This window comes from Rhinopithecus roxellana, chromosome 4, assembly GCF_007565055.1.
Source record: "Rhinopithecus roxellana isolate Shanxi Qingling chromosome 4, ASM756505v1, whole genome shotgun sequence".
Taxonomy (NCBI): Eukaryota; Metazoa; Chordata; class Mammalia; order Primates; family Cercopithecidae; genus Rhinopithecus; species Rhinopithecus roxellana.
The window spans coordinates 169,890,280-169,909,670 of NC_044552.1; the positions used below are offsets into that span (position 1 = coordinate 169,890,280).

The 19,391-nt window shown below is 35.6% G+C and overlaps 1 protein-coding gene across 1 annotated transcript in view; it reads right to left on the reverse strand.

Moving 5' to 3' along the window:
- Window positions 1–237: 237 nt before the first annotated feature.
- Window positions 238–19,391, reverse strand: part of SERINC1 (serine incorporator 1) — a 29,467-nt gene continuing 10,313 nt past the window's right edge. The window contains exons 2-10 of the mRNA XM_010375417.2: window positions 15,502–15,663; window positions 13,467–13,636; window positions 11,145–11,224; window positions 10,759–10,896; window positions 8,899–9,068; window positions 8,670–8,760; window positions 4,087–4,231; window positions 3,740–3,970; window positions 238–2,042 (exon numbers count right to left, since the gene is read on the reverse strand). Of these exons, the coding sequence (XP_010373719.1) occupies window positions 1,907–2,042; window positions 3,740–3,970; window positions 4,087–4,231; window positions 8,670–8,760; window positions 8,899–9,068; window positions 10,759–10,896; window positions 11,145–11,224; window positions 13,467–13,636; window positions 15,502–15,663 (1,323 nt within the window). The 3' untranslated portion in view covers window positions 238–1,906. The remainder of the gene's footprint in view (window positions 2,043–3,739; window positions 3,971–4,086; window positions 4,232–8,669; window positions 8,761–8,898; window positions 9,069–10,758; window positions 10,897–11,144; window positions 11,225–13,466; window positions 13,637–15,501; window positions 15,664–19,391) is intronic.

The following is a 19,391-nucleotide window of genomic DNA, read 5'->3' on the forward strand; positions in this document are numbered from 1 at the left end:
GGTCCGTATACTGAAGACTCTTTGGGGGAAGAATGCCTCTTTACCTTTGAGATCCTACTTCTGGGGTCACTTATAGACAACCAAAGGGTAACAACCTCCTTCTAGACAATTTAATTATCATTACAGAAAACAGGCAGTTACTTTCTAGTGCCAGCTCCTTTTCCACATAGGAAGAAAGATCTAAATGTTATTATGGCCACATAAAGTTAAGCTGCTAAATAATCAGTACACTATCCACTTTCTCTGAATTCATTTATTTAGAGGTAAAACACAGCCATTCAAAATTGTGGAATACAATGTCTACACACAGAATAAGGTTGGGGAATTAAGCTGAATTGTTATATTCCATTCACATTAATAAATATTTTTAAAGAAGAAAATGTAGATTTTAAAAGCTTCATTAGACACTAGTGACACATACAAATAACTAAACTGTCATACTGCTTGATTTTCAGGGTGAAAGGTTACAATAATCTATATATTTCAATTACATGGCAGTAAATACAAAGCATTTTAAACATCTTTTGAACTGTGTAGTATACTATAAGCAGGAGTTTATTCTAAAACATTCGATCATTCTTCTGACCTGTTTATGGGTCATGCTGGACACCAGCAATGCACATCACATAAATTATCCACCAGTAATGAGGTGTAAAATCAATGATGCATGTATTTTGAATAGAAATTTTTTTAAATGTCAGAGAGAATGCTATCACTGGCCAATTTGAAATTTCCTAATTAGCTATCTGAGCTATTTAAGTCTGTACTTCAGTGTCTTCATTTTTTAAAATGAGAGAACTGGACTAGATTTTAGATAAGTACCTACTAAAGCCTAGTGTTTTGCAGTTACTTCCTTCCCTGTCAAAATTTTGCCTCCTTTGATTTTCAATATATATATATTTTTGTCTCACTTTGTTGCCCAGGCGTGACCTTGGCTCACTGCAACCTCTGCCTCCTGAGCTCAAGCAATCCTCCCACCTCAGCCTCCTCAGTAGCTGGGACCACAGGCACATGCTACAAAGCCCAGCTTATTTTTTGTAGAAATGGGGTTTCACCATGTTGTCCAGGCTGGTCTCGAATTCCTGGGCTCAAGTAATCCACCCACCTCAGCCTCCCAAAGTGCTGGGATTACAAGGGTGAGCTACCATGCTGGCCCAAAACTAACTTTCAAAGTGAATTTCAAACACTTCCTTCTAACCCATGATTATCCTTTTCAAAACCTTGTCTAAATCCTTCAGAGTTCCAAACATCTCCACTGAACCCATACCTCATGAGTTTAAAACCACCAACAGTTCACTTTGTTGGCAAAGGCCATCTCTACCCAAGTAAGATTATTTACTCATTATTCAATTTAGTACCCAAACCTCCATCCATAACCTACACTATTGTCCACTGAACACTCCCTACCTATGTAAGTCCCATATCAAGGGTAAAACCTTCTAAGATTTTTCAGACAACTGGCATTTAAGTGACTTGTGTATAAATTTTAAAATAAGCCATGTTCTTTGCAGTATCCTACCAGGCAACACATCAAATATTTCAAAAGGCAGCCATACATTTGCTTTAATGCTTCCTAAAACAGCTTAAGGTCTAACATAATCGTAAAATAGGCAATTTTGTTTTTACTCTTCATTTCACAAGTATAGAGCAGAGAATAAGCCCAATAATGTCCACTTTTACTAACTCATCACCATATTCATAAAACTTTCCCTCTGCAATTCATTCTACTTCACATATCAATGCACTTGGCAAGAAAATAACAATGACAAGCAGTAAAATCTAATTCATGCCAGAACACTGGAGAAGTTACATGGGAAGCACAAACATACACAACTTTACAAAAGTTGGGAATACTGTTTTCAAATAAGCAATAATCAAAGTGGGATTTTCATGCTAGAAGTCCCACTCAGTCAAAATCACGATTTGTAAGAACAAGTGGTGCCACGAGTGTCCAAACATACAGCACGATGCCAATCCAACTGGAAGAGATTTTCACCCAGACAGCTGTCCACTGACTTTTCATCTCACGAGAGGGTTCATACCTAAAATTTCAGGGAAAATTATTAAAAAGGGGCAAGTGGGTTGAATTATCAGCCATCAAGCTACGAAGCTTCATTAATTCAGAAGTGTTCTTTGTATACAGTTTGTGATTTCAGATATATCATTGCTGCATCTAATCTGCTCCCTTTCTTTCCACACTGCTAGTGGGAAGGTAAAAATCTGTTATTTCCTTTAATGGAGTGAAGTACACAGGCCTCTGAAATAGTTATTTTGCATAATCTCTGAAGCACTTTATGCATGTCTGCCATGTTATTAAAAGAGAAACTGAATGTGACCTCTGGATAAATGAGATGTCACTATTACATAAGATTGTTCAAAGTGTATATGGAACTCCTCACCTGATTTCCACCCCGCCCCCCCGCCCCTGCCTTCTCAGAATTAAGAGACTGGTATGACTCAGAGACATCTCCTTAAAAAAAGAAAGAATTAAGAGACTGGGAAGGAAATATATCTCAAGTTTAACTGATTTTTGAGTTAATGAAATAAACCAAAATCCTTCTGGTATAAAGCCTTAATATCTACTGTTATCTGACAGCCAAGGATCTGAATTAAGAACCAGCTGGATTCTTACAGCTGAATACACAACAGTGTAGGAATTTTAAAAAATATATATTCTTTTCAATAATAAAAATCAGTAAAGGCTGCACTCAAAGACATACAACAAAGAATAATCTTTTTCCTCCATCTTTTGCTGATACTGAAGGCCTTCTTGCAAATTGTTTATGAATATTATGCATTAAAAAGTTATTAAAAACAAAACTTCCCCAACCACATAGTTCGATCTGAATCTTTGACCAAATCTTTCAGTAGTCATTTGGACAAAACCAGAACTTTCAAAAATGAGAACACTATAAATCACTACCTTCCTCTTAAAAAGATTTATGGATTAAGTTTGAAGTGATAAAAAAGAAAAAGCATAAATTGTAGCTTGTAAGAATTCTAAGAATCTATGTTAATGAATTCATACTTAAATTTAAAAATTTTCAGAGCTTTTAATAACAGTTCAAACAAAACAGAAAAAAGGATATATCCTTCACTATGTTTACAGGATTGAAAAAAATAAATGTTATGTTAGATCCCCTATCAACATGGATTTTGTAAAAAAAAAAAAAAAAGTATTAGTTTCGTAAAAATTTTTATTTCAACCTCTCCAAGATTTGGAACTATTTAAATATTTCAGTTATTGTTAAAGCAAGGAAGTAAAGATTGCATTTCTCTTTTTTTTTTTTTTTTTTTTGAGACGGAGTCTCGCTTTGCCACCCAGGCTGGAGTGCAGTGGCCGGATCTCAGCTCACTGCAAGCTCCGCCTCCCGGGTTCACACCATTCTCCTGCCTCAGCCTCCCAAGTAGCTGGGACTACAGGCGCCCGCCACGTCGCCCGGCTAGTTTTTTGTATTTTTAGTAGAGATGGGGTTTCACCATGTTAGCCAGGATGGTCTCGATCTCCTGACCTCGTGATCCGCCCGTCTCGGCCTCCCAAAGTGCTGGGATTACAGGCTTGAGCCACCGCGCCCGGCCGAAGATTGCATTTCTCATGCTAATCTCACTATTCATTTAGCTGTACGTTTTGAAATATATCAGGATAAAAAGTACTTCATATCACATCATGGTTTCACAAGAGAATCATAAAAACGCCATCAGAATTCACACATCCAGAGTTTTCATGAAATATAAATACCTGTACCAGTTGGTAAGGGTCATCATGATATAAAGTGAAGCCAGGAAAAGCATGAAGTGAAAGAAGGAATAACTGTAAGTGACACCATCCCTTTCATTATCTACAGCTCGGTGAACATCGTCACCATCCTCCAGTGATCCATCACTTCTAGCTCCACCATCTTCTATTAACGTAGATTCATCACTTGTTAAAGTCAGTTTATTAACCTGACTATTGTTTGAAGTACGGATGCTGTATGAAAGAGAGTTTAGGAGGAGAGAAAGAAAAGAATATTTTTAAAAGAAATGATTCATAAATAAACAGCTAGACTTCTTGTTTAAAGAAAAAAATTCCCTAGTTTTTCCTACCTGGAATAAAATACACACAACAAAAAGAGGATTAGTCCTATAATTCCTTGAGCATGCCACCACTGGACTGATTGCCCTTCCTTTGGGACAGTGCTTGTTGTATTGTAGCCAATTATGCTTAGCAGACTTGGGTTGCAATTTGTTTCTGTAACACAAAGTCAAATTAAAATGTTAGAATATATTAAAAAAATGTTTTTCAGAGCAAACAAAAGTTATGTTTAACTCTCTATACCCCTGCAAACTGAAAAACAATTGCTGGAAAAGGCATCAGTATAACAAAAATAACTGAAGACACCTTGCACTTATGAATAAGACCTCTGAAGTGTTATAATTCTGATTTTATAGAAGTACCTGGAAAAGTTAAATCATTTAATTTTCAACAACATGTGAGAGCTGAGAGAGAATTACCTCTACAATCAGGAATATAGATGACCTTTCCAAGGTTAGTATAATTCTAGTAGATTTAGAAAGAAAATTCAGAGATTATAAACCACAATGCACTGGCTTTTCTATTATATGTTGAGATTATGAAATGGACTTTATGAAGCTTATCCATTTGATACAGCACATTGTCAAAAAAGCAAGATGGCTTACACAAAAACCAGTTATAAGGACTCCAGCAAATGCCTCGGGGGAATTACCCAATAAGATGCAACAACCTACTGCTTGCTTACTCAGTTTTATTCTTTAATAAAGAAGAAAGTAGGCCAGGCACGGTGGCTCATGCCTGTAATCCCAGCACTTTGGGAGGCCGAGGCGGGCGGATCACAAGGTCAAGAGATCGAGATCATCCCTGGCCAACATGGTGAAACCTCTTTTCTACTAAAAATACAAAAATTAGCTTAGCATAGTGGTGTGCACCTGTAGTCCCAGCTACTCAGGAGGCTGAGGCAGAATGACTCGAACCTGGGAGGTGGAGGTTGCAGTGAGCCGAGATCACGCCACTGCATTCCAGCCTCCTGATGACAGAGCAAGACTCTGTCTTAAAATAAAATAAAATAAAATATAAAATTAAATTAAAATAAAATATAAAAGAAAGTATGATTGGTGAAATATTCACTACAGTGTCTAAAATACGTATTTTTCTCCCACAAAGCCAGATCTGTTAAACTCCATCTTACTAATGAAAATGACTCTTATCTTAAAGCCAATTAAGTAAGGCTATTTCCTTCTCTAAAGCAAATTACTAGTAATTTTTTTCTAACTACTTACCTGGGGAAAAAAATAGAAATCCTTCTGTAATACATCAAAACAAAAAACAAAAAAAAAAAATCTTGGTCTCCAAGTTATAAAGTACCTATGATAAAATACCTTCAGTTTGTAAACTCAGTGAGATGCATATAACATCAGATAAATTTTTTAGGAAAAGAGATCATTTTCTTTCTTTTAATAGGTAATAATTTTTTTCTATTCTAATTTGTCTCTTTTCAACATATTCTATTCTCATGGTATGCAATATAACTAGTCTATAGTAAGATGCATTACAAAGCCCAATTATCAAATTCAATTGCAAGGTAGTGACAGGGTAGAAGAGTAATTTAATAATGTGAAAAAATTATACTGTTCAGGAATTTGAAGAGCTTGTCTTTATACAACGATCATATACTCTATGCAAATTAGATACCTCCCTTATAATTTCACCCAGTTTCTTACAGACATACCTTGTTTTATTGTGCTTTGCTTTTTTTTTTTTTTTTTTTTTTTTTAGCGTTTCACAGATACTGTTCTTTTTACAAATTGAAGGTTTGTGGCAACTCTGCATTAATCAAGTCTACTGGTTCCATTTTTTCTAACAGTATGTACTCACTTTGTGTCTGTTTCACATTTTGCTAATTCTCGTAATATTTAACAATTTTTCATTATTATTAATTTATCTGTTGTGGTGATCTCTCTACAGTGACCTATTATGTTACTATTGTAATTTCTTTGGGGCACCACAAATCACACTCATATAAGATGGTGAAATAATCAACAAACATTGTGTGTGTTCTGACTGCTCCACCAACCAGCCATTTCCTTGTCTCTATCCCTCTCCTCGGGCCTATTTCAAGACACAACCATATGGAAATTAGGCCAATTAACAACCCTGCAATGGCCTCTAACTATTCAAGTGAAAGAGTCTTCCCTTTCTCACTTAAAATCAAAAGCTAGAAATGATTAAGCTTAGTAAGGAAATCTTGCGAAAAGCTGAGACAGGTCAAAAGCTAGGCCTTCTGTGCCAGTTAGCTGAGTTGCAAATGCAAAGAGAAGAAAGAGTTCTTGAAGGATATTAAAAGTGCCACTCCAGTGAACATGAACACACAAATGATAGATAAGAAAGCAAAGCAGTCTTATTGCTGATATGGAGGAGGAAGTTTTAAGTGACCTGGATAGAAGATCAAATCAGCAAAGCACTCCCTTAAGCCAAAGCCTAATCCCGAGCAAGGCCCTATCTCTCGCTTCAAGTTTATTAAGGCTGAGAGAGATAATGAAGCAGAAGAAAAGTTTTAAACTAGATGGGGTAGGTTCTTGAGGTTTAAGGAAAGAAACTGTCTCCATAACATAAAAGTATAAGGTGAACCTAAGTGCTGATGCAGAAGCTACAGCAAGTCATCCTGAAAATCTAGCCAACAAAATTAATCAAAGTAGGTACACTGGCCAGGAGTGGTGGCTCACGCCTGTAATCTCAGCACTTTGGGAGGCTGAGGCAGGTGGATCAACTGAGGTCAGGAGTTCGAGACCAGCCTGGCTAACATGGTGAAACCCATCTCTACTAAAAATACAAAATTAGCTGGGTGTGGTGGCGCAGGTCTGTAATCCCAGCTACTCAGGAGGCTGAGGCAGGAGAATGGCTTAACCAGGAGGCAGAAGTTGCAGCAAGCGGGGATTTCACCATTGTACTCCAGCCTGGGCAACAAGAGTGAAATTCCATCTCAAAAAAATAAAAATAAGAAAAGAGAAAGCAGCTACACCAAACAACAGATTTTCAATAAAGACAAAATAGACTTCTACTGGAAGAAGATATAATCTAGGACTTTCATAGCTATAGAGAAGTCAGTCAATGCCTGGCTTCAAAGCTTAAAAGAACAGGCTGACTCTTTTGTTGGGGGCTAATGCAGACAGTGATTCTAAGAGAAAGCCAATGTTTGTTTACCATTCCAAAAGTCCTAGGGCCCTTAAGAATTCTACTAAGTCTATTCAGCCTCTCTATGAATAGAAAAAAGCCTAGATGACAGCACATCTGTTGAAAATATGGTTTATGGAATATTTTAAGCTCACTGTTGGGACTTACTGCTAAAAGAAAGATCCTTTCAAAACATTACTACTCACTGACAATGCACCTGGTCACCCAAAAGCTCTGACAGAGATGTACAGGGAGATTAATATTTTCATGTCTGCTAACACAGTATTTATTCTGCAGCCCATGGAAAAAAGGAGTAATCTGAACATTTAAATCTTATTATTTAAGAAATGTATTTTGTAAGGCTATAGCTGCCATAGAGTAATTCCTCTGCTGGATCTGGGTGGGCAAAGTAAACTGAAAACCTTCTGGAAAAGATTCACCATTCTAGATGTTATTAAGAACATTCATGATTCATGGGAAAATGTCAAAATATCAACATTGACAGGAGTTTGAAAGAAGCTAATTCTAACCTCATGGATGACTTGAGGATTTCAAGACTTTAGTGGAGGAAGTAGCTACAGATATGGTAGAGAGAGCAAGAGAACTAATAAGTGGAACCTGAAGATGTGACTGAATTGCTGCAGTTTCATTATCAAACCTGAATGATGAGGAGTTGCTTCTTATGGATGAACAAAGTAGTTTTTTGAGATGGAATCTACTCCTGATGAAGATGCTATGAATATTATTGAAATGACAACAAAGGAGATAGAATTTACATAAACTTAGTTAATAAAGCAGCAGCAGGTTTAGGAGGACTGACTCCAATTTGGAAGGAAATTCTACTCTGAGTCAAATGCCATCAAACAGCATCACATGCTACAGAGAAATATTTTGTGAAAGGAAGAGTCCATCAATGGGCAAACTTCATTGTTGTCTTAAAGATACAAAAACAGCCACCCCAACCTGCAGCAACCAACACCCTGTTCGGTCAGCAGCCATCAACATTGAGGCAAGACCTCCTACCAGCAAAAAGATTACAACTCGATGAAGGCTCAGATGACTGTCAGCATTTTTTGGAAATAAAGTACTTTCAAATTAAGGAATGTACATTGTTTTTCTAGATATAATGCTATGGCACACTTAACAAACTACAGTGTAAGATAAACAAAAGTTTTATATGAATTGGGAAACCAAAAAATTCTTGACTTGCTTTACTGTGATGTTTGTTTTATTGTGGTGCTCTGAAAATGAACTCACAATTTCTCTTAGGTATACATGTAACCTTCTTATAATTTTGTTAGTGATGGAAGAAACTAAGGGAAGAAATAGTAATACATCAAAGATGAAAACTTTTCATACTTTATTCCTCTGGGAGCCTAATTTTTAAGTAATTTAATCTCACCAAAAGACAATTTCTGGAAAAACAACAACAACAATAACTGCAGAACCTTTAGAAACACGTAATATAAACAAAACACACCTGGTTCATTGGTCATAGCTGACCATGTCAAATACATTGTGTAGACTGTAATCACTGAAGACTGTAATAAACCAGATCTTGGTTGTGATTCCTACAAAAAAAAAATAATAATATATACATGTATATAATATATTAAGCAACACAGGTAAATATTCTAGACATCATTCTAGATTTTTGAAAACTTAAAAAGGTACAAGCTTCATAAAAGCTAATACTTTAAAGGGCATACTTGGATTTTTGGCAGTATAGACATTACAGAAGCACCAACGCAGAGGAGCATGTTGACACTGATGAACGCCTTGTTTTCTGAACAACTGGCTGGATGAGTGTAGTAGACAAAGAACAGGACGATAGCAACTAAAGACAGCAGATAATTCAGAGCTGTAGCTGATAACAACGCTGTGAAAGAAATATAATTGGATAATTAGCTTTTTATCAGAAATATGAGCAATTAGAAATGGGACCTGTTTTATAAACAATCTGTCATTTTGTCAAAAAATATATTTTAAGCAACTAACATTGTCAGCATTATAAAGGCTTATAAAAGCAGGAAAGAAAATTAATTCTGACCTTTATTGCTTAAGAATTCTAGTTTTTACACATATCTCACTATTACACATTTGCAAGGATGGCAAGTTAGTAAGAAACTAATATGATTTATTAGTAATATCTATATTAGAGTTTACAAACTATGTTTATATGTTAGCCATTATTTTCAAAATAAGGAAAAATAACTATAAGAGGAATATTACTTAAGATTCTTAAAGAACCATTATCACTCAGTTGTAAACAAGGGCATTAAGAAAATTATTTTCATTGTTAATGTTAAGCCCTCATAACAATGATGCTTTTCCTCATGAACTAAAATCTTGAAAGATACATATTATGCAAAGGTAAGTCATTATTATTTAATAAGTCAACCTATGCTTTTTCTATGTAAATTTCAACATACACAAGTTGTTTAGCCTTTATGCTAATATGTGCTTAATATACAAGTATTTATGTAGATTTGCCTCACTGACAGGGGATCCATCCAACAAATATTTATTGAATGCCTGCGTTCCAGGCCCTGGGGATACAGCAGGGAACAAAAGAGACAGAAACCCTTGCATTAGATTTTGCATTTAGAGAACAAGGTATTCAATGTAAGTGAAATTTCCAAATGACTAAAGCTTGTTTCTTTGAGCACCAAATTATTTTAACTTGAACCATTGAGATCAAACACCACAAATTAGTTGTGTGAGAGGAATATTAGGCCCAGCAGAAACGGATCTGGTTTGCACTCCAATTTAAAATTTTTTTTAGCTGACACTCAGGTCATTTAGCATGAAAATCCAGATTTATGACTTCTTTTCAAAAACATTGGAAAAATCAAGCAATACTGAGTTCACATTCCCACAAGGCAACTAATAAATGGAACTGAGCAGTAGCAATGCACTTTAGATGGGGCATTCATACTCTCGAACTCATTGTAGTCCCTACTATTTGGACAAAGCTTATGCACTTAAACTTTGTCTTCCTGTTCCCTCATTTTTGTTACCTGGTTTGGTCCTGTAAGCATCTGAATTGTGATATCTGTTTTCAAGTATAACCCCAAAGAACTCGACCTCATCATTAAAAATAACCATTAATTACATCACTATAGGAATTCCTTTAGTTGTTACTGATGCACATAAAAGCATCCTTTGCACTTATATAAAACATCCAAGTTGCTTTTTATATTTTTTATTTGCTGCTGTTTATGAATTGTATCACTGTGTGTTTATCTATTCCTAGCAATCCTCTTCCCTTTAATATTTTACCTTTAACCCATTGTACGCTAGAAAATTAGGCCATAAAGTGCACATGCCTTGTATTCAGGTTCTTTTGGATTCTTTCCTGGTTCTTGGGTTATGTTCTCAGTTAACCTGCTAAAAGATCTGATCACCAAGTTGCTGATACAATGTGATATTGTGACACAAAGTTTAAATTAAAAACCTCTTCATAGGAAATTAGACCATAAAAATCTTAAGTGATTTACCTAGTCTACATATCTATTCTTGACTTCAAAGTTGAACTATACTGAAGTTGTTCTGCGACAAAAGCTTACCTGCATACCAACATCTTGAGTTTCCTTCTTCCATTTTTTCAACCCATGATTCATTCCATGAATGTGCAAAATCAATAAGTAAGACTAATTGTATGAGGATGAAACAAAAGGCACCTGCCATGCCTACATAAAACCACACTGAAAGGGAAAAAAAAACATACATAAGTGATTGGTTAATTCGATTTTTATCAATTCCTTTAAAAATCACAGTACACAAAAAGGAAAATAAAATTTTATATGAACATCTTGATTTTGCCAACTGGGAAAACACACACACACACACACCCCCAAAAAGACAAACAATTAGAGTTATAGTTCCAGGTAATAATTATTTCAGATTCCTTTATAAAATATCAACGTCAAACAACTTAAAAAGGATTTCTCACCGGTTGTAAAAGTTCCTTCTGGAATGAAGAATGCCCCAATAATAATTGCAATTGCTGCAGCAAATTTAAAGAACCAAAATCTAAAACAAAAAGAAACATAATTTTTATTAATAAACATTCATTCATCAAATAATTTCAAATATGAAATCATTTAACTGCATCTTAACAAACAGCTACTCTTTATGTGAATGTTCTACTTTCTGAGGATATTATGATGATCTGGACTGTAGCCATATTTGTAACTACAAAACAAGGTAATCATCATATTTAGATAACTTAGTTTGGAGAGAGAGTGAAACTAACCATTACCATGAACCAAAGCTTATATTATAGATCTTTCCAATTGGAAAGAACAAAGCAAAAAAAAAATCTGATAAGAAAGGCAAGTCAAAACGTGAAAGGAATGGATTAAAGCCCAGACTGCGCTAGAGGAAGCATCAGAGCTAATGGCTGGAAAAGAAAGGGAAATGATAAGACATTTCAGGGACTACTGGACACTGGCTCTGAGTTGACATTGATTCCAGGGTACCCAAAACATCATGGTGGTCCCCCAGTTAAAGCAGGCGCTTATGGAGATCATTGGGTCACTCCACCAGTAAAGAAACCACGACCTGCTGAGTTGCTTGATGAAGGCAAAGGGAATAAAGAATGGGTAGCAGAAGGCAATCATCAATACCAGCTACGACCACATGTCCAGCTGCAGAAATGAGGGCTGTAATTGTCATGAGTACTTCCTCGTTTTGTCCAAAACATGTTCATGCATGCATATACTCGTACTAAGAAAATATTTTCATTTCCTTTCTCCTTTATCATGTGACATAAGATTTATTGACTTCACATCAGCATTTAAGTATTGTTAACTCTATGTAATAGTATTTAGGTTGGGGACTGGTGTGTTTTCAGTTGTAAGGTTAGTTGTATGACCTTATTTTTGTCTTTATTTGCAGATTATGTATGGTCTCAGGAGGTGTATTCAGGTTCAAGTTGACAATGGGTAGACTTCTGATAGTTAATATTGAGTGTCAACTTGAATTCAAGGATGCAAAGTACTGACTTGTGATGGTTAATACTGAGTGTCAACTTTATTGGATTGAAGGATGCAAAGTACTGATGTTGGATGTGTCTGTGAGGGTGTTGCCAAAGGAGATTTACATTTGAGTCAGTGGGCTGGGGAAGGCAGACCCACCCTTAATCTGGGTGGGCACCATCTAATCAGCTGCCAGCAGGGCTAGAATATAAAGCAGGCAAAAAAAAAAGTGAAGACTAGACTGGCCTAGCCTCCCAGCCTACATCTTTCTCCCATGCTGGATGCTCCCTGTCTTTGAACATCAGGCTCAAGTTCTTCAGTTCTGGGACTCGGACTGGCTCTCCTTGCTCCTCAGCTTGCAGATGGCCTATTGTGGGACCTTGAGATCATGTAAATTAATACTTAATAAACTCCGCTTTGTATATATATCTATCTATCGTGTTAGTTCTGTCCCTCTAGAGAAACCTAATACACTTGATTATCAGAAAAGACAACAATTATATAAACTGCTTTTAAGACCATTTTGAGAAAGATTTATTTCTCACTAATTCATTATGAAAAACGAGAATGTTAGTTCCATTTCACAGGCTTATTTCACATAAGTGGGATAATATATCAAAGTATAAGGTGAACTGTATAAATGAATAGTTTTTATAAACATGATAAATGCCTCCATCTAAAACTCTAATAATTTAACAAAATAATCAATGACTAAAGGAACACAATAAAAGATAATCAACCTGTCACATATTTTCTCATTAATATTTATATTCTACTTGTTTATTCCTTTTGTCTTTGGTAGCACATGTTACTAGATAAGCAACAGCAGATATTAAAAGAGTCAAATAAGGGTACCAGAAGTAGTGCTCTATATGAAGGAAGATTGATAAATAAACCCTGAAGTTTCTTTCTGGGTTGTCTAATACAACCAACCTAGACAAATCTGCTCTCTGCATCTAGGGAACTGAGAGTTCCATATAAGTGGACTGGTCCACCAAAAGTTAAGGGGAGAAGGAGAAATAGCTATTCCCTTAGTAGTCACAAATATAACAGAGTCTCTTTTTTAGGATGAAAATATAAAACACTGCGGATCAGAGGTTATTATAGCTATTATTTAATATACAAAGTCTGACATTCTCCAGTAAAAACAAGATTTTCTCACCCTGTCATTCATGAATAAAGTAATTCTGTAAATTGTATAAGTTTATTTTACCTTAAGGTTTCCTTAGATAAACTGGCAATTACCAATAAGAGGCTACCCAGGCTTTTATATTGAAGCTTATTTGAAAACTTACCCATTGTGCACTGCAGCTCTAGGATCACTGCTACTCTTCACTTTGATCATTAGTAAAGAGAGAAGAAGATAGAACATAGCCAAACCAAAGCACAAACGATATACAGCTTTATAGCCAACCAAAATATTACAAGGGACAACACCTTTCTCATTCTCACAAAATCCAGGAATCTAGAAAAACAAAAGGGTTTGATCCATTATTTTTCATTAAGTAAAAGTAAAAATTATATGTAATCAAATAGTTTAAGTAAACGTTTAGAAAACTGGAATTTGCTTTACAATTTATGATGAATATGTACTCAAGATGAGTCTGATACATTTTAATCACATCCAGTGGGGAAAAAAGAGTTAAATCCCCATCTGAGCAAATCATAAACTATAATACCAATTCTATGCTGGATGCTTATTTTGAGTTATAGATTTATCTTACATTTTAAAAACTTGCCTTCTACTTGAATAGCATGATATACTTGTTTTGGTAGTGTAAGTGCTATTTCTGAGACTACTGTTCAAAACTATTAATACATCTATTATTCATATATATAAGAATAAATTATTTCCTCCCACTCCTTCCAGTCCCAGCACTCTAAAAAGAACTGCTTTTTCAGCACACTAGTCATGTACTAGTTTTCAAATCCAAAGGCTACTGCTTAATCACATTCCTTAATCTCATTTTTATATAGACACTATCCCTGTCATTCTTAAAACTTTCTTCCTAGAACCTGTACATTTTTTTTGTTCTTTTCTGTTATCCCTTCCCTCCCAGTTTTTTAGGATCAGAACCAGGTTTTCCTTTCTCCACTAACTCCCTTAAGTAAGAGATTTTGGCAAAGTTCTAGCTCTGCTCACTCTGAATGATCTTCAGCATATGATGCCATGGTTTCAACATTCAATTTCTATCCTCAAGGCAGTCTCTAGCTGTGATTTCTTTTAAATTCCTTCATGTTTTCTACTTGCTGCTGTACATTATTATGGACTTCATGTTTGTGTCTACCCAAAATTAAATGCTAAAAGCCTAACCCTCAATGGGAAGATAGTGGGAGACGGGGTATTTAGGTGGTAATTAAATCATGAGTGTAGAGCCCTCAGGATGGGATTAATGCCCTTATAAAAACAGATAGAAGAGAGCTGCTGCTTTCTCTCAATAATGTAAGATGACCATGTGTAAACCAGGAATAAGACCCTCACCAGAACTTGACCATGGTGGCCCCTTGATCTCGGACTTTCAGCCTCCAAAACTGATAAATAAATTTTTGTTGTCTTAAGCCACCCAGCCTATGATATTCTTGTTATAGCAGCCTGAACTAAGACATACATATATATATATACATATACACATGTACATGATACAATACCACCAAGTCAACATGTTAGAAGCTAAATTTATTACATGTTCCCCATCTCCTTCCACAACCTGACTCTCTCTAAAAATTTTTCTTTCTGGGTTAATAGCAACACTTTCCTCCCAGTTTTCTAGGATCAGAACCTGGTTGTTATTTATGATTCCATCACTGCCAATATTTCCGCGCCAGGTTCAGTCAATTTTACATCCAGAAAATCTTACTTCAGGTCCTCTCTATTCTCTTCTTGATTATACCACTGCAACAGCCTCCATATTTAACTGCTTGACTTTTATACTTTATTAATTGTAAGATTAATCTTCCTAAAGTACAGATACTTTGCTCAAAAAGCTCTTTCATACACATTATGCTTTCTATTTTTCAATCGCTGTATATGAAAGTTCTAATCATTCTTAGAATATCCTTTTTTCCATGACCCACTGAGATTCTGACACCTGATTAGAATTATACTTCTTTCTGTGTATTACCACAGTACATTTCCTGTACCACCATCAAAGAACTTAACAAGGTAACGTATATTATCTTTGTTTTTCCTAAAAGATTATGAACTACAACTAGGATTACATACTGTCTTATTCTAGATTATTCTGTTTACAATATCCCTGAATCAGTTTTATTCATATACATATATACCCTATAGCCTCAGTTAATCAATAAATAAGAAATGAGACTAACCTTATTTAGTTGTTCTTCCATTCCTGGTATTAACATTACACAAGCTACACATACTCCAACAAGCAAGAAAAGTGCATAGATCAATCTAGTTACAGTGGAGTTGTTTCCACTAGGACAGCATCGGCATAGCAAACACGGGGCACTTCCACACAAACATGGTATCTGGGAAAAAGAATATTATTAAAAATATTATTAAAAGCCAGTAAATCAGTAGATCTTAAAATGATACAATGAAAATTGACATTCTATCCAAAAAAGAAAAAAGACTAAAAGTAAATACATCAAGGGACATAAGGTATTTGGTTCATATAAATTATCTATATACCACGAAACTTAGCAACTTCTAAGAAGGAGTAAAGACAAAAAAGCCCTTGGACTCTATGACAAGTAAAATGAACAAATAAGCTAAAACAAAAAGGGGGAAAATCATCAGTAGTAACCAAAGTTTAAATAAGAAATGGAATATTCATGAGTAGCACAGCTGCTAAACCCACCACCTCTAGCCCCTGCCCTTTAGCCCCCAGATACTAGACTGATGAATACACAAAATTCTGAGGATTCTCAAATACATCCAGGGAGGAAAAAAAAAGTGAATTGGTATGTTTTCCTTCTTTTGACCTGGTGATAGTGATAATAATGAAAACTACAACTAGAGTGAGCCAAAAAGGATAATAATACAACTGGGGCTAGCTAACTTTCTCCAGTGACCACCACACTAAACTAGCAGCATGCTCCCAAGGGATCAGAGACCACCACACTAAACTAGCAGCATGCTCCCAAAGGAACAGAATATCTTCCTGTCCAGGAGAGAGGAACACTGGTACAGAGTATTTACCAGTATTTAAGAAAGCCACAGAGTAAATATTCTCATAATACCATAACTTGGGCTGAGATGTCAGACTTCTAGAAGGTGGATGAACCAGATCTTCCAGCCCTAGAATTACAACTCTAGGGGAAAACAGTCTTAGATACCACAGTAAGGGAATGTTGTAGAAGCTAGAGCACTACACCAACCAATATAAGGTAAGAATAAAGCTGCTTTATATTAAACGTCCACAAGACAGAAATAAATGTCATGGCAACTATGTAAATATACTTTAGCAAAAATGAAACATAAACATCTCCCCTCAGAAAAAGGAATGAAGAAAATATAAGGCATATGAAGAATTCAGTCTGAAATAAATATAATCCAGTAAGGAAATTCCCTACCAGTATTTCATTTGAGCTATAGAAAAATAACAAAAATATTTTTTTTTTAAAAAAAGGAGACTTTAAAAATGAAATAAGAACAGAACACAATGGAAAGTGGGAATCAAAGGGCTAAAGAAACGAGAAGGGGAAAAACAGACTTAACTAATAACTATCAAGAAACAAAACAGACATAGGTAAAAATAAAATTACTGATGAAAAAAGGCTTGGGATAATCACTATAAATCAGGTCAAGATGGAGAAACCATGATCAGACTTATCCTCCTGACTTAAACAATGGAAAAAACAAGTTTTTCAGACGATGAACAACGGGCAATGTAAAGCAGTAATTTCTAAGAGGAGACATTGTGAGCCCTATGACTGGCCCTTATTTTACCGATTGATCGATTGACAGAGTCTCCTTCTGTCGCCCAGGCTGGAGTGTAGTAGTGCGATCTCCAGTCACTGTAACCTTCCCCGCCCCCACCCCGGGTTCGAGGGATTCTCCTGCCTCAGCCTCCTGAGTAGCTGGGATTGCAGGTGTACACCACCACACCCAGCTAATTTTTGTATTTTTAGTAGAGATGGGGTTTCACCATGTTGGTCAGGCTGGTCTCAAACTCCTGACCTCAGGTGATTGCCTACCTCGGCCTCCCAAAGTGCTGGGATTGCAGGCGTGGCCCACCTTGCCCGGTCAACTAGCCCTTATTTCTGCCTGGGGAGAACGTCCACTGTAGGGAGGGTCTAGGAATTTTACCACCCAGAGGTGAAAAACTTTGTTATCCATGAGGCATTGGGTAGAGATATCAGAAGGCAATTAATACTGGAGAAAAATCAGCCATCAAACTGAAGGCTGCACTAGTTGCACTTAACGAAACCTAAAGGCAAATAAAAAGATCACACTGTCTCTAAGTAAAATCACCCAAGTCAAAGATAAAAGCCCAATAATTTTTTTTTTCTTAAATAAAAGTATATCCAGCACTGATCAAGGAAAAGTTTACACTGGACAGCTAACAAAAAATTAGCAGGCAGGCAAAAAACAGAAAAATACAATCTATAATGAAGATCAATCAGTCAATATCAACCTGGAAATGATATAGATAACTGAGATCATTTATAAATAGGGCACTGTAGTATCAGTGTAAGTATATTATGTCACCTGCTCAAGGAGTAGAGGAAAACTTGATCATGTTACGGACAGACATGCAAGATAATTTAAAATTAAGACCCATATCGTACTTCTCCAGATGACAAAATAAGCCCCCTAAATATCGACAAGACAGAAGAAAAGATTAATAATGAACCTAAAGACATAAGAAACTAAATGATCCAAAATGAAAAAGAAATAAAAATAAGAAGATCAGAACATCATGAGACAACTTTAAATAGCCTAATATAAGTGAAATTAGAGATGAACTTCAATTGGAGAGAAGTGAACCGGAGAGAACAGACACAAGGGTGCTTTTGAGGAAGTAACTGCCAAAATTTTTCCAATTTTATGAAAACTATTAATTCACAGATCCAGGAAACTCAACAAAGCCCTAGCAAAATAAGCATGAAAACCACACCAAGTCACATCATAATCAAATTACTTTAAAAAAGTAATAATCAGAAAAACCTTAAAAGTAGGCAGAAAAATAAAATGTACATTATAAACTGAGGAACAAAGAAATAAATTACGCTTCTAGTAAGAAACGGTTCAAGCCTAAAATCGGTACTGAAAGAAAAAAAATATAAACATAGAATTTTGTACTCAGTGAAAATATCTTCCAAAAATTAAGGCGAAATAAAGACCATTTTCAGGAATAGAAAAGACAAAATAATCCAAACAAGCAGACTTAAACTGCCAGAGATGTTGAAGGAAATCCTCCAAGAAAGAAAATTATACCAGACAGAAATTTGGATTTGCATACAAAGGAAGAAAAGAAACAGTAAATAGATACATTCTTCTTATTTAAAAAAAAAAATGGGCCAGAATTACTGAGACTAAATCCAAAGACATCATAAGAAAATAATAGACAAATATCCCTCATAAACATAAACTTCTTAATGATATTTTAGCAAGTCAAAAACAGCAATATGAAAGTATATAAAAAGGGTAACATATTGTGACTAGGTAGAGTTTAGCCTGGAAAAGCAACGTTGGTTCCACTTTTAAAAATCAACCAATGAACTCTACCGTAAAAACAGACTAAATTGAAAAAACATGGTCATCTCAATCGATGTAGAAAAACCATTTGACAAAATTAAATACCGATTCATGATATAAACTGTCAACAAACAAGGAATAGGAGATAACATCCTTAATTTGATAAATGGCATTTACAAATATCTATAGCTCTCATCCATAATTGATGATGAAATTCTGAATGCTTTCCCTGTAAGATATCAAACAAGGCAAAATACCTCTCTCACCATTTGAATTCAACTTCCCACTGGAGGTCCCAGCCAACATAACGAGGCAAGAAAGAAAAACTGAAACATAAAAATTGGAATGGAAGACACGAAACTGTCCCCTTTACATGTAGCACAACTGTCTACATAGAAAATCCCAAAGAGGGCCATGAACCATGGCTCACACCCGTAATCCCAGCAATTTGGGAAGCTGAGGCAGGAGGACCATTTGAGCCTAGGAGTTCAAGGATATAGTAAGCTATGATAGTGCCACTGCACTTGAGTCTGGATGACAACAAAATCAAACA